The sequence below is a fragment of the Plectropomus leopardus genome, chromosome 12, assembly GCF_026936395.1.
Source record: "Plectropomus leopardus strain MGB_pleo_1.0 chromosome 12, ASM2693639v1, whole genome shotgun sequence".
NCBI classification, from domain to species: Eukaryota; Metazoa; Chordata; class Actinopteri; order Perciformes; family Serranidae; genus Plectropomus; species Plectropomus leopardus.
Window position 1 is genome coordinate 10,358,738 of NC_142187.1, and position 12,786 is coordinate 10,371,523.

Here is a 12,786-nt window from a genome sequence, read left to right on the forward strand (position 1 = left end):
GGAAACAGGGGGAGGGTCACCCTCTCCCTATGGAGGAGTGTGGGGAGGGATTCCCACATACCTGATGACTGATGACTGTCACCTGTGCTCGGATAGGGGAGGGAGTGCATTGACTCAAAGGTGGGCAGAGTACGGGAGAACGGCGGTGAGAAAGACTGGACTCTTGTCCGTGGCTGTGGCACCATTGCGGGAGGGTGCTGTTCGCAACTTTTAGTGTTGCCGGCAGCGAAGACAGTTGAGTAGGCGAACCGCTTCTGTGTTAGGAGGGGAGGCTGGATGCCTCCTTTAGGTAGCGAGGGACCGGGGAGTAGAAGGTGCCTGTGCAGCGTTAGGCGGATCAGCAACCTTCCTGCCCCAACAAACGCTTCACGCCGTTAAGCCACTGCAAGCAGGTTATCCACCGTCAGTGCTTTGGCGTCCTGGCTGTTTGACTGTTTCTTCCTATGTGCGCTTCCTGACTCTACGGGAGGATCCAAGACTTACCCCCCATGGGGGGGATGTTATGTGATATTTCAGAGTTTGTTATAGTGTATTTATTATTGTGCTAATGGTGCCCATTTAGGGGCAGTATCTGTGACTCTGTTAGCCCTCTGCCTCCCCCTATTGTTTGGAGTGGGTTTGACCTGCCTACAGTTTGGAGCAGTCCATATTGGGTGCTGTGCATCCTGATAGTGTTTTAGGAGTGTGTAGAGCACTATTTTGCTGTGCTGTGTGCAGTGATCTTTGTAAGGTGTGAGCAAAGTTATCTTAATTCACTTGCAGTGTTGTGTGTTAAGGGCTGGGGAGGGCTGTCAAATTATTTAGTGGTTGACTCTATGGGGATTCCTGTGTGGGGTTGTCTCGCAGCTTTTATGAATTTGTACTCCCATTAAAGGTTATTTGTGTATTACATTCCTAGCCTTTGGGGTGTATGTCCTCTTGCCTCTGACGCCGGACCAGACCAGATTTACAAAGGTGGTGGCAGCTTCATGCTATCCTAAATCTTTAACAACCAGTAATTATTACAATATCGACGCCATCCGTTCTGTCCGGCCATGTTGTCAAGGGACACCGTCTGTGTGCATTGCTGGTGGATGTGAAAGGTGGCCTTTGGCGTCACACTTGGACACCTTAGGCACTGACAGAGCAGCGCTCTGACTTTGACATCTGTACCAACACACCTACATCATATTAGTTTCATACATTTATTCCAGTGGCTGGCAGAGCTCCAAAATTCAACAGGCACAGAAACTACATAATTACAAGCATTTCATGCAGAGGGTTATGATGGGAAAATGTTGCCATCCGCTAGTTTGCAGTAAAAATTACAAATTTGACTACTTTCCTCCAAGATAAAACCCTGACATTACAGAATGCATTATAATATTCTGTCATGACTGTGAGATTAAAATATGTGAAGTTTTCTTTTTCATGAAAAACAGTGACATCATTTATTCAAACTGGCATTTAAAGGGTTAAAATCCTAAAAATAAATGGTTATTTGGTCATTTTGATCAGGGCTGAAGTTGACTGAAATATTTAACCCCAAAAAAGGGGGAAAAATTAATCTGTAAAATTTCTATAGCACTTTTTTGAAAGTGGACATTTTTATCCTTAATGGCTTTAACGCATCCTAAATTATAAATCTGACTCTGCACAAAAAAAACTATCAATGCATTCAAATGGCATTTAAAGGGTTAAACGTTTAGTGGTTTTGATCAGGACTGAAGTTGATTCAAAGATTTAACTGAAAAAAAGTGGGAAAAAAATATTAATCTATAACATTTTTAAATCAGTTTTTGGAAGTGGACATTTTTGTCCTTAGTGGCTTTAACGAGTCCTAAATTATAAATCTGACCCTGCACAAAAACTATACATACATCAAAATCAATGTTGTCCATAATCTTTGACATATTCAACACTATGATTTAAAAAAAAATCCCTCAGCCTCCCCTCATTTGTTATTTTGAAATTAACCAATTTTTTGGATGTGTTTCTCATGAAAAGCAGTGACATCATGTAATCAGAGTGGCATTTAAGGGGTTAAAATCCCAACAATGTTTCATCATTTGATGGTTGTCATTAGGACTGAAGTTGATTCAAAGATTCACAATTCATAGTATAACCAAGCGTCAAAATGAAGCTGATTATTATGATATAAGTTTCACATTTTCTCCATCGTCTTCACACACTACACTGAAATAAATACAAAAAGGAAATACGTTAAATTTCTTTATTCATCATGAAAACCTTCAGTTTGTTCACATCCCATCAGTAAAATCTGCTAAACGACTTTTTAAGAAATCATTTTATGAACAGATTTTCTTCATCAACACAAGCAATGTTCACAATACATCATAGTGTCTCATATGTACATCGTCTGATCTGCCAAAAAATGTCTATGCAATTATAATAATAATAATAATAATAATAATAATAATAATAATAATAATAATAATAATAATACATTACATTGATAAAGCGCCTTTCTTGAACTCATGGTCGCTTTACAAATAAAAAAATTATAGATCTCTTACACAAATTTACAAAAACAGACCAAACTTAAGCTCTGTTGATTCCAAATGCAAAAATCCAAATAATCATCAAATATTTCGAGCACGGAGAAGTTAACATTTCCATCCAGAGACAAACATCATGGTGAGCAGTGACAGACTCCATGGCTAAACAGACACAGGAAGGAGCGCCACCTTAAGAAACTCAAACATTTACACAGCAACTAATGACAAGACGTCCAAGTACCGCCCATAATCTTTGATTGACAGGTGATCTCTGTGCAGGGAAGACATGAAAAGAGAAATCAGCTCTCAGAAACAATCATGGACACAAAATATGTTTCAGATCATAAACACAGAATTTAACCTGCCATCTCTTAAAATGACTTCTGTCTATTTGAGTTTACACAACTTAGCCGTGTTTCCATAGGAACCCCAAAACCGGATTCCAGCATAGAGCGGCTGAGTGAATGTGGTCTGGACTCTGTGGAGGAGAGTCATGGTTTCAGAGACGCTGTAGAAGGACAGAATACCTGCACTGTGATCCAGGTACACTCCTACTCTGGAGGACCGAGGACCTGAGACAGGAGTGTGGACATTGTTGTACCAAAACTCATAACTGTTGGTGTCACAACTTAACATCCAAGATTTGTCATTGAATCCAAATTCAGATTCACTCCACCTCCCGTCTCTGCTGATATTCTTGTATGCGACTGCTACATAAACTCCTTCTCCTCTCCACTCCACCTCCCAGTAACAACGTCCAGTCAGACTCTCTCTACTCAGGACCTGACGACATCCAGTGAATCTGTCTGGATGATGAGAATAAGACTGTTGTTTTTCCATCAATGTTGCTTTTCTGTTCCCCTTAGATAATAACAGCAGTGTGTTTGCTGTGTTTGGATCCAGTGTGATCACACGTGAATATTTTAAGAATCCAGCTCTGGTTTTTGGCTCTGGTGGTGAATTTGACAGTAAAACATTCACTTTAGTCATTGCCAGTGAGATGTTTGTCCATTCCTCTCTCAGGACGTCCTGTAGTTTGTCTCTGACTTCTGACACAGCTGCTGTCACGTCCTCAAAGTGCCGCAGAGGACGGATGTTGATGCTGGATGAGTCTGTAGATTCACTGAGTGCTGACAGTGAGGGGTAGTTCTGCAGAAACTGGTTGTGATCTTCTGTGTGTGAGAGCTTCTTCAGCTCAGCGTCTCTCCTCTTCAGCTCAGTGATCTCCTGCTCCAGCTTCTCCTGAAGCTCTTTGACTCGTCTCGCTTCACTTTTCTGCTGAGATCTGACCTGCTGCTTCACATCAGAGCTTCTTTTCTCCATGAGACGGATCAGCTCGGTGAAGATCTTCTCACTGTCCTCCACTGCTTTATCAGCAGAGCGGTTGATGGCCTCCACCTCCTGCTGAAGCTGCTTCACGTCTTTCTCTCTGTCCTGGATTCTCTGCTGGATGTTTTGTCGACTCACCTCCAGCTCTTCCTGCCTCTCAGTCCTCTCTGCTGCAGCTGAGACTGTGTCGTGGCCTTTATGTTCATCCACAGAGCAGAGATAACAGATACACTGCTGATCAGTGCGGTAGAACATCTTCATCATCTCGTCATGACGAGAGCAGATGTTCTCCTGGAGCTTCTTGCAGGGCTCCACCAGCTTGTGTTTTGTTAATGGAGCGGCGTCATAATGAGGCTGGAGGTGTTTCTCACAGTAAGAGGCCGGACAGACCAGACAGGACTTGAAAGCTTTCAGTTTTCTCCCAGTGCAGACATCACAGGCCACATCTTCAGGTCCAGCATAGCAGTGATCAGCAGGAGCAGCTTGGAGTCCAGTCTTCTTCAGTTTCTCCACTAAAACTGCCAACATGGTGTTTTTCAGCAGCACGGGCCTCGGTGTGAAGCTCTGCCTGCACTGAGGGCAGCTGTACTTTTTCCTCTCATCCTCTCCATCCCAGAAGCTTTGAATACAGTTCATGCAGTAGCTGTGTCCACAAGAAGTAGCCACCGGATCCTTCAGCAGGTCCAGACAGATGGAACAAGAGAAGGTTTCGCGGTCCAGCTGAACTCCTTTCTGCGCCATTTCACCTCTCAGTGACAAAGACTGTCTGAGTTTCACTTTCTCACAAGTGAAAGCAGTTTGAGCTCTGATCTCAACAACATGAGTCTGTGCAGCTCGCACGTCAACACATGTTGGTTACACCCATTTAGAAAGTGTAGATCTGAAGAGGAGGGAAGAAGGAAAGCTATGAACAGAGTGGAGCTGGCTGAGTTTGAGAGCAGGAAGAGGAGGGAGGGCTGATCAAGCTTTTGCTTCATTCCAGGAAGAGCAGCGGTGTGAGAGAGACACTGTGTGTTTAACACTTGTTTGACCTCATTTCTCCTTTAAAAACACTGCTCACTGCAACTTTTAGTTGGTTCATTCTTCTTGGTATCTGTGGGGTTGGAGATGGCTCCCCAGTTTTCAGATTTCACTCTTCTCTTCTGCTAAAATGCAGTTTGATTAAAATCTTTTAATTATTACAATAAGTCAAACACAGTGGACGAAAAATAGAGAACTTCATCGCTGCTGCAGAGGTGCTACCCATGATGTGTTACACCTTGTAATGTCATAATAAATGAAGTGGTATGGATGTAACATCATGTTCTGAAGTCAAACAGCAGACAAACAGAGTGGAGTTGTTTTAACTTCCTCTCTGGTGAGCAGGATGAAGGCGCCCTCTCGTGTTGTGCATCAGTTTTCACATTTCAGCGGTGAAGCTGCTGTGACGTTCACTGCAGGAAGACGTGGAAAAACTTGGCTGAGCCTTTGGCTGCTTCAAACAACATCAGCAAAGAGACACTGAAATATCTGTGATATCACTGTGTGTGACTTTGTTCACAGCAATCTCAGCCTGTAACACTGATGCTGCATTCAGCTCACGTGGGAAAGATGGTAGAGAAGAGTTTCCACTTTACAGACACGAGTCACATCAGCTCTCAGCTTGCTAATAGTAACAGTGCAGGAGTAAAGAATCAACCACATATAAAATAAAATGTGTCACGACTCAACAAAACTTCTTCACACCCAAACTTATTCAAGTGAATTGTTCCTATTTCTCCTTTTTTAATTCTCTGTAATAAATCAGCTTTAATGACTAAATGCACAAAGAAAATGTTGGTTTTAAAAAGCTACAAGTGACAGAAAATGTAACCAGTGAGCAGAAGACGTCAGGGTTTGGCAGCAGTTTACTATCGATCCAGTCGATGAAACATTTTCTGGACAGAAGCACATTCAAACTCATATCACTTCCAGGAAGTAAACAAAGTAGCTTCTCATTCAAAAGAAACTTGTACTCCTATCAAATGGAAAACTTTTCTTAATATAACTTTAAATGTAACCTTTTGTCGACAATAACATGAAATAAAAATGTAAAAGAAAATATTTTCACCCTGTTTTAAACAGACTTATTATTCCATTCATGAACTGTCCCAACAAAATATATTTATATTTTTAATTGAGTCTTTTTCTCTCCAAGTCGATGAAACAAAAGGGTATTAATCAGTCTTCAGTTCACTAACAAAAGGAAATGTCCCTGAGAAAAGAACAAAAAAGAGATGTCCTTTGATTGTCCTTAGTGGGAGAAAAAATAACACAAGTGCTGACCAGCAAAATAAAGTTTTATAGAGCTCTCTATGAGAAATGCGTGAAAACGAGTTCTGTGGTGGAAATACTCAAAAGGTCCAGAAGAGGGCGACGCAGCAGCAGCTCCCCTCAATGGCAATGCTCAAAACCCCAACAGGTAAAAGAATACATCTTATTTTTTTTTGACTTGAAAGAAGGAGACAGGAAAGAAACAGTATAAATGTCTTAATGATAAATGACAGGGAATACTCTGACACAAAAGTAATTTCAGAGGAAATTCATAACTTCTACTCTAAATTATACATTTCTTCTAATTTAGACGAGGAATCAACTTCATTTCTTGAAAGTATAAGCAACATATTCCCCAAATTAATTGAGATTTTAGAGAAATATGTGATTCTGAACTTAACATAAAGGAGTTGGATACCGCTTTAAAACTAATGTCAGTAAACAAAGCCCCAGGTCAGGATGGTTTAACCTCAAACTTTTACAAATGTTTCTGGGAGTGTATAAAGGATCTATTATTTAATGCTTTAAAAGAACGTATTGACAATAATGGTTTAATGTCAACTATGAAGTAAGCAACTATTACCTTACTACCTAAACCTGGTAAGGATAAAAGGCGCATTGATAACTTCAGACCAATAACCTTATTGAATGCGGATTATAAGTTATTTACTCTTGTTTTAGCTAAAAGGTTGAGAACAGGGTTTGATCAGATAATTACTGAGACTCAATTTTGGATTTCTTAAAGACAGATCTATACACAATAATATTAGGCTGGTTCTTGACCTTCTTGATTATAATTACTTTATTGAAGACAAAGGTTTTATTTTGTTTTTAGATTGTGAAAAAGCCTTTGATTCTGTTGAACACTCATTTATCTTGAAAACAATGAAATATTTTGGTTTTGGTCCTAAATTATTGAAGGTAATTGATATAATTTATAACAACATTAATAGTTCTGTTTCACTTCCTCAAGGTACAACTAAAAGATTTGAGGTTAACTGAGGCATTCGGCAGGGCTGTCCTTGCTCTCCTTTATTATTTATTTTAGCCGCAGAGTTACTGGCTTTTCATATAAAACATTGCCCAGATATAGAACCCTTAAATGTGTTAGGTAATCATTTGTCTGTTACTCAGCTAGCTGATGACACCACCAACCTTTTTAAAAGTTCAGAACAGATCCTTCTTGTAATTAAGAAAATAGAGAGTTTTTTCAAAGGCATCTGGGCTACATTTGAATTTATCTCTATACATGACCAGCCTTTGATAGACTTATATGAAATCCCTGTTAAACAGGAGATCAGATACTTAGGAGTGATTATTACTAAAGATATGAAAGCTAGAGAAGAACTGAATTTTGAGTCTGTTATAAAGAAATGCAGGTCTATACTTTTGTCTTGGTTACAAAGGGATCTAACAATCTTTGGACGTATTCTTATAACTAAAATTGAAACACTCTCTAGAATACTATACCCTGCCCTTTCATCAGCTGTCTCTAACAGATTAATTAAATCAATTAATCAAATCACCTTCAATTTTACCTGGAGAAACAAACATCACGTTGTTAGAAAAGGTGATATGGTTAAGTCATTAAAGAAGGGGGTTTAAAACTCAAGTGGTTACAACAATTCATGCGTGATAACAGTGGATTCTGGTTCAATATTCCTTCTAAAATATTTGGTAAATGTGGCGGGATTCATTTTCTATTGAGATGTGACTTTTGCGTTTCTAAACTACTCATTAAGCTGTCAAGGTTTCATCAGCAAGTCCTCTTAAACTGGAAACTGGCTTATAGACATAATTTTACCCCTCATAATTCCCCCATATGGAACAACAGATGTGTCTTGGTTAAAAGAAAATCTTTATGTTATTGTGAGTGTTTGGAGAGAGGTATCTGGTCTATCTTACATATAATGGATTCAGAAGGAAATCTTCTCGGATATGATGAATTTATTTGGAAATTTAATGTGGAATGTACAAAAAAGACATTTTAAACGGTTATAAAAGCATTTTCTGTAAAAGGCATGTTACCATACGATAGTATCATTCCACAATTGTCCAAACTGCTCATAGACCAAGTCAATTTTACAGAGAAGAAATGTACAAACAGAGTTATCAGAGGTGTTCTCACTTCAGTACTTTTTCCTCTATCACTGAAAAATCTGTTAAAACAATGACCTGAGGAAAAAATAAGAAGAATAAGAACTAGTTATCTCTCTCTTCCAATTTCACCTAAAGCCAAAGAAACTCATTTTAATAAATGACATTTACCCCTGTAATGAGTTTCTAAGACAAAGATTTAACATCGAGGAAAAATAACTGTATTTTGTCTGTTTTTTATTGTTGAACATACAAGATCTTTTTTGGGGATCATTTCAAAATGGGTCTCTGAAAAGGCCTCAGATGCTCCAAAGTTAAAATATGAGCTCATTAAATTTGGTGTTTTAATGGAGGACACAAAAAGGGAAAATATGTATAACAAAACCAGACCAAAGTTTCTTGTCTTTATGAATGAGTTGTTAAATTTCAACAAAAAAAAAGCACTGAAATATATTAGAACTCAACAAGCCTTGCACGTAAATAGTTTGATTCATATCTTTATTCCTATTTTCTCCCATTTTTTTTGTTTTTATTTTCATTTGTTTATTTTATTTTATTTGTTCCTAGCAGGGAAATATTTCCTGAGCAGGTGATATGAGAACATATGAAGGACAGAGACTGACTGACAAATGTTGTTCTGCTCTGAACATGAATTCTGGACTTTGTGGTGTTTCAGGAGGAAACTGCCTCAGTTATACTCTCATATTGTGACGCCGCCACAAAGATGAGGGCAGAGACATATACATGGTTTTCTTTGAGGGTTCATAAGTAAAATAAGCTTGAAATAAAAAGCTGTTAAATGTTGTAGCTCCCTCTCAGCCCTGCTGTATCTTGTCTCCACCTAGCTGACTCTGCTCAGGTGTGCTGCTGCACACAGGTGAAGGGGGCGTGGCCTTTGAGAACAAAGACACAGAGCTGTTTGGGGAGGGGATTTAGATTTTTGTCAGCAGAGGAGGAAACAGAAGACAGAGGTGGAAGCCGGGCAGCCTGCTGTGGAGAAAGCCCTCTACTGTCTCTTTTTATGCTGTTTCCTCGAGCGGCTGGAGGCTGAACTCCAACAAGAGTGTGTGGAGGACCATAAACACTGAGCAAACTCATGACTGAAGACTGGACTGTCTCTTCCTGATCCCCCCACTGAGTACCATTCCTTTTTTTGTGATATTTTTTTCTTTTTTTGTAATGCATTGCTTTATTTGGTTTCCTATTTTTGCATACTGAATCGTGGACTTTGAATGTTTGTTTTGAGCATTAGATTACTTTCATGAAGGACAGTGATTTCAGTTGGACAAATAAGGATGATTATTAAGTACACATTTTCTTAATAAATTGTGTTCAAGCTGCAATTAAGTTTCCTTTTACTTTCTTTTGCTGCTGTCAGTAGAGAGTTAAAGGTAGTGCCAGTATTTTTTTCTTACCCTCCTTTAACCAAGTTAAAGTTTCCACAGTTGAGTTCAAAATTATAACTAAGCTTCAAAATTAAGCTGATTATTATGATATAAGTTTCACATTTTCTCCATCGTCTTTACACACGACACTGAAATGAAGACAAAAAGGAAATACTTTAAATTCTTTATTCATCATGAAAACCTTCAGTATGTTCACATCCTGTCAGTAAACTCTGTTAAATTACTTTTTAAAAAATGATTTAATAAACAGATTCACTTTATTCGCACAAGCAATGTTCACAATACATCATAGTGACTCATATGTACATCGTCTGAGCTGCCAAAAACTGTCAATGCAATTACAGATCTCCTACAAAGATTTCAGACTTATTTACAATAAAAGAAGCTCTGTTGATTCCAAATGCAAAAATCCAAATAATCATCAAATATTTCGAGCACGGAGAAGTTAACATTTCCATCCAGAGACAAACATCATGGTGAGCAGTGACAGCCTCCATGGCTAAACAGACACAGGAAGGAGCGCCACCTTAAGAAACTCAAACATTTACACAGCAACTAATGACAAGATGTCAAAGTACCGCCCATAATCTTTGATTGACAGGTGATCTCTGTGCAGGGAAGACAAAAAGAGAAATCAGCTCTCAGAAACAATCATGGACACAAAATATGTTTCAGATCATAAACACACAAAAAAATGACATCTGTCTATTTGAGTTTACACAACTCAGCAGTGTTTCCAAAATACCAAAACCGGATTCCAGCATAGAGCGGCTGAGTGAATGTGGTCTGGACTCTGTGGAGGAGAGTCATGGTTTCAGAGATGCTGTAGAAGGACAGAATACCTGCACTGTGATCCAGGTACACTCCTACTCTGGAGGACTGAGGACCTGAGACAGGAGTTTGGACATTGTTGTACCAAAACTTATAACTGTTGGTGACACAACTTAACACCCAAGATTTGTCATTGTATCCAAATCCACATTCACTCCCCCTGTCTCTGCTGATATTCTTGTATGCGACTGCTACACAAACTCCTCCTCTCCACTCCACCTCCCAGTAACAACGTCCAGTCAGACTCTCTCTACTCAGGACCTGAAACAATACAGTGAATCTGTCTGTATGACGAGAATAAGACTGTTGTTTTTCCATCAATGTTGCTTTTCTGTTCCCCTCAGATAATAACAGCAGTGTGTGTGCTGTGTTTGGATCCAGTGTGATTTCATGTGAATATTTTAAGAATCCAGCTCTGGTCTTTGGCTCCGGTGGTGAATTTGACATTAAAACATCCACTTTAGTCACTGTCAGTGAGATGTTTGTCCATTCCTCTCTCAGGACGTCCTGTAGTTTGTCTCTGACTTCTGACACAGCTGCTGTCACGTCCTCAAAGTAGCGCAGAGGACGGATGTTGATGCTGGATGAGTCTGTAGATTCACTGAGTGCTGACAGTGAGGGGTAGTTCTGCAGAAACTGGTTGTGATCTTCTGTGTGTGAGAGCTTCTTCAGCTCAGCGTCTCTCCTCTTCAGCTCAGTGATCTCCTGCTCCAGCTTCTCCTGAAGCTCTTTGACTCGTCTCGCTTCACTTTTCTGCTGAGATCTGACCTGCTGCTTCACATCTGAGCTTATTTTCTCCATGAGACGGATCAGCTCAGTGAAGATCTTCTCACTGTCCTCCACTGCTTTATCAGCAGAGCGGTTGATGGCCTCCACCTCCTGCTGAAGCTGCTTCACGTCTTTCTCTCTGTCCTGGATTCTCTGCTGGATGTTTTGTCGACTCACCTCCAGCTCTTCCTGCCTCTCAGTCCTCTCTGCTGCAGCTGAGACTGTGTCGTGGCCTTTATGTTCATCCACAGAGCAGAGATAACAGATACACTGCTGATCAGTGCGGCAGAACATCTTCATCACCTCGTCGTGACGAGAGCAGATGTTCTCCTGGAGCTTCTTGCAGGGCTCCACCAGCTTGTGTTTTGTTAATGGAGCGGCGTCGTAATGAGGCTGGAGGTGTTTCTCACAGTAAGAGGCCAGACAGACCAGACAGGACTTGAGAGCTTTCAGTTTTCTCCCAGTGCAGACATCACAGGCCACATCTTCAGGTCCAGCATAGCAGTGATCAGCAGGAGCAGCTTGGAGTCCAGTCTTCTTCAGTTCCTCCACTAAATCTGCCAACATGGTGTTTTTCAGCAGGACAGGCCTCGGTGTGAAGCTCTGCCTGCACTGAGGGCAGCTGTACTTTTTCCTCTCATCCTCTCCATCCCAGAAGCTTTGAATACAGTTCATGCAGTAGCTGTGTCCACAGGAAGTAGTCACCGGATCCTTCAGCAGGTCCAGACAGATGGAACAAGAGAAGGTTTCCCAGTCCAGCTGAACTCCTTTCTGCGCCATTTCACCTCTCAGTGACAAAGACTGTCTGAGTTTCACTTTCTCACAAGTGAAAGCAGTTTGAGCTCTGATCTCAAGAACATGAGTCTGTGCAGCTCGCACGTCAACACATGTTGGTTACACCCATTTAGAAAGTGTAGATCTGAAGAGGAGGGAAGAAGGAAAGCTATGAACAGAGTGGAGCTGGCTGAGTTTGAGAGCAGGAAGAGGAGGGAGGGCTGATCAAGCTTTTGCTTCATTCCAGGAGGAGCAAACGTTTATACTGTGTGTGTGAGAGTTGTTTACTATAGAGCACATTATCATGTAAAAACACTGAACCTCAACTTTTAAGAGGTAAACTATATAGAATCAGAGGGTTTGGAGGTAACTTCTTTTTTCTCAAGTACAGCTTGAGTGACATTTTTCTTCTTGCAATAATTCAGAAACACTACAAGAAAAGAAAAAATCAATCATTGCCGTAGAAAGAATGACAGAAACAGTTTGGATGCATTCGATATAGACTTGTAAATATTTTTGATGGGAACATGATAAATTCAGATAAATAATTTCAGTTAAAGGTGTATTTTATTGTTGAATGCATTTAAATAAATACATCAAGTAAGTGCAAAGGTTTATCCACCACTTATATTGTTCCATTAAGTGTAGATGAGCCCAATTTTGAAAATTTTATCTCCCTGTCAATAATTCCTGATGGCCGGAATGTTTATGCATAAATGTATAGACCACAGTACAGTTAACACATGTATGCATACACATCCTTTCCACTAAATATCTTTTGCCATTTCTCA

At 40.1% G+C, this 12,786-nt stretch overlaps 2 protein-coding genes across 3 annotated transcripts; both read right to left on the bottom strand.

Moving 5' to 3' along the window:
- Window positions 1-2,198: 2,198 nt before the first annotated feature.
- Window positions 2,199-4,901, bottom strand: LOC121951171 (tripartite motif-containing protein 16-like). 2 transcript variants are annotated; one of them, XM_088085055.1, is made up of 2 exons: window positions 3,026-4,901; window positions 2,199-2,769 (listed from the first exon to the last, which is right to left on the bottom strand). In XM_088085055.1, the coding sequence occupies exons 1-2, from the start codon at window positions 4,566-4,568 to the stop codon at window positions 2,717-2,719; spliced, it is 1,596 nt and encodes a 531-aa protein (XP_087941181.1). In that variant the 5' UTR covers window positions 4,569-4,901; the 3' UTR covers window positions 2,199-2,716. The 2 variants fall into 2 exon arrangements, with proteins under 2 accessions (XP_087941181.1, XP_087941180.1); XM_088085054.1 differs by having other exon boundaries at window positions 2,199-4,827.
- A 4,872-nt stretch (window positions 4,902-9,773) lies between these two features.
- Window positions 9,774-12,043, bottom strand: LOC121950929 (tripartite motif-containing protein 16-like). Its single transcript, XM_042497061.2, has one exon. The coding sequence runs from the start codon at window positions 11,999-12,001 to the stop codon at window positions 10,328-10,330; it is 1,674 nt and encodes a 557-aa protein (XP_042352995.2). The 5' UTR covers window positions 12,002-12,043; the 3' UTR covers window positions 9,774-10,327.
- Between the last annotated feature and the right edge of the window lie 743 nt (window positions 12,044-12,786).

Bases quoted from the DNA above. Each gene is read 5' to 3' on its own strand.
- LOC121951171 (XM_088085054.1), bottom strand. From the start codon at position 4,568: ATGGCGCAGAAAGGAGTTCAGCTGGACCGCGAAACCTTCTCTTGTTCC.
- LOC121950929 (XM_042497061.2), bottom strand. From the start codon at position 12,001: ATGGCGCAGAAAGGAGTTCAGCTGGACTGGGAAACCTTCTCTTGTTCC.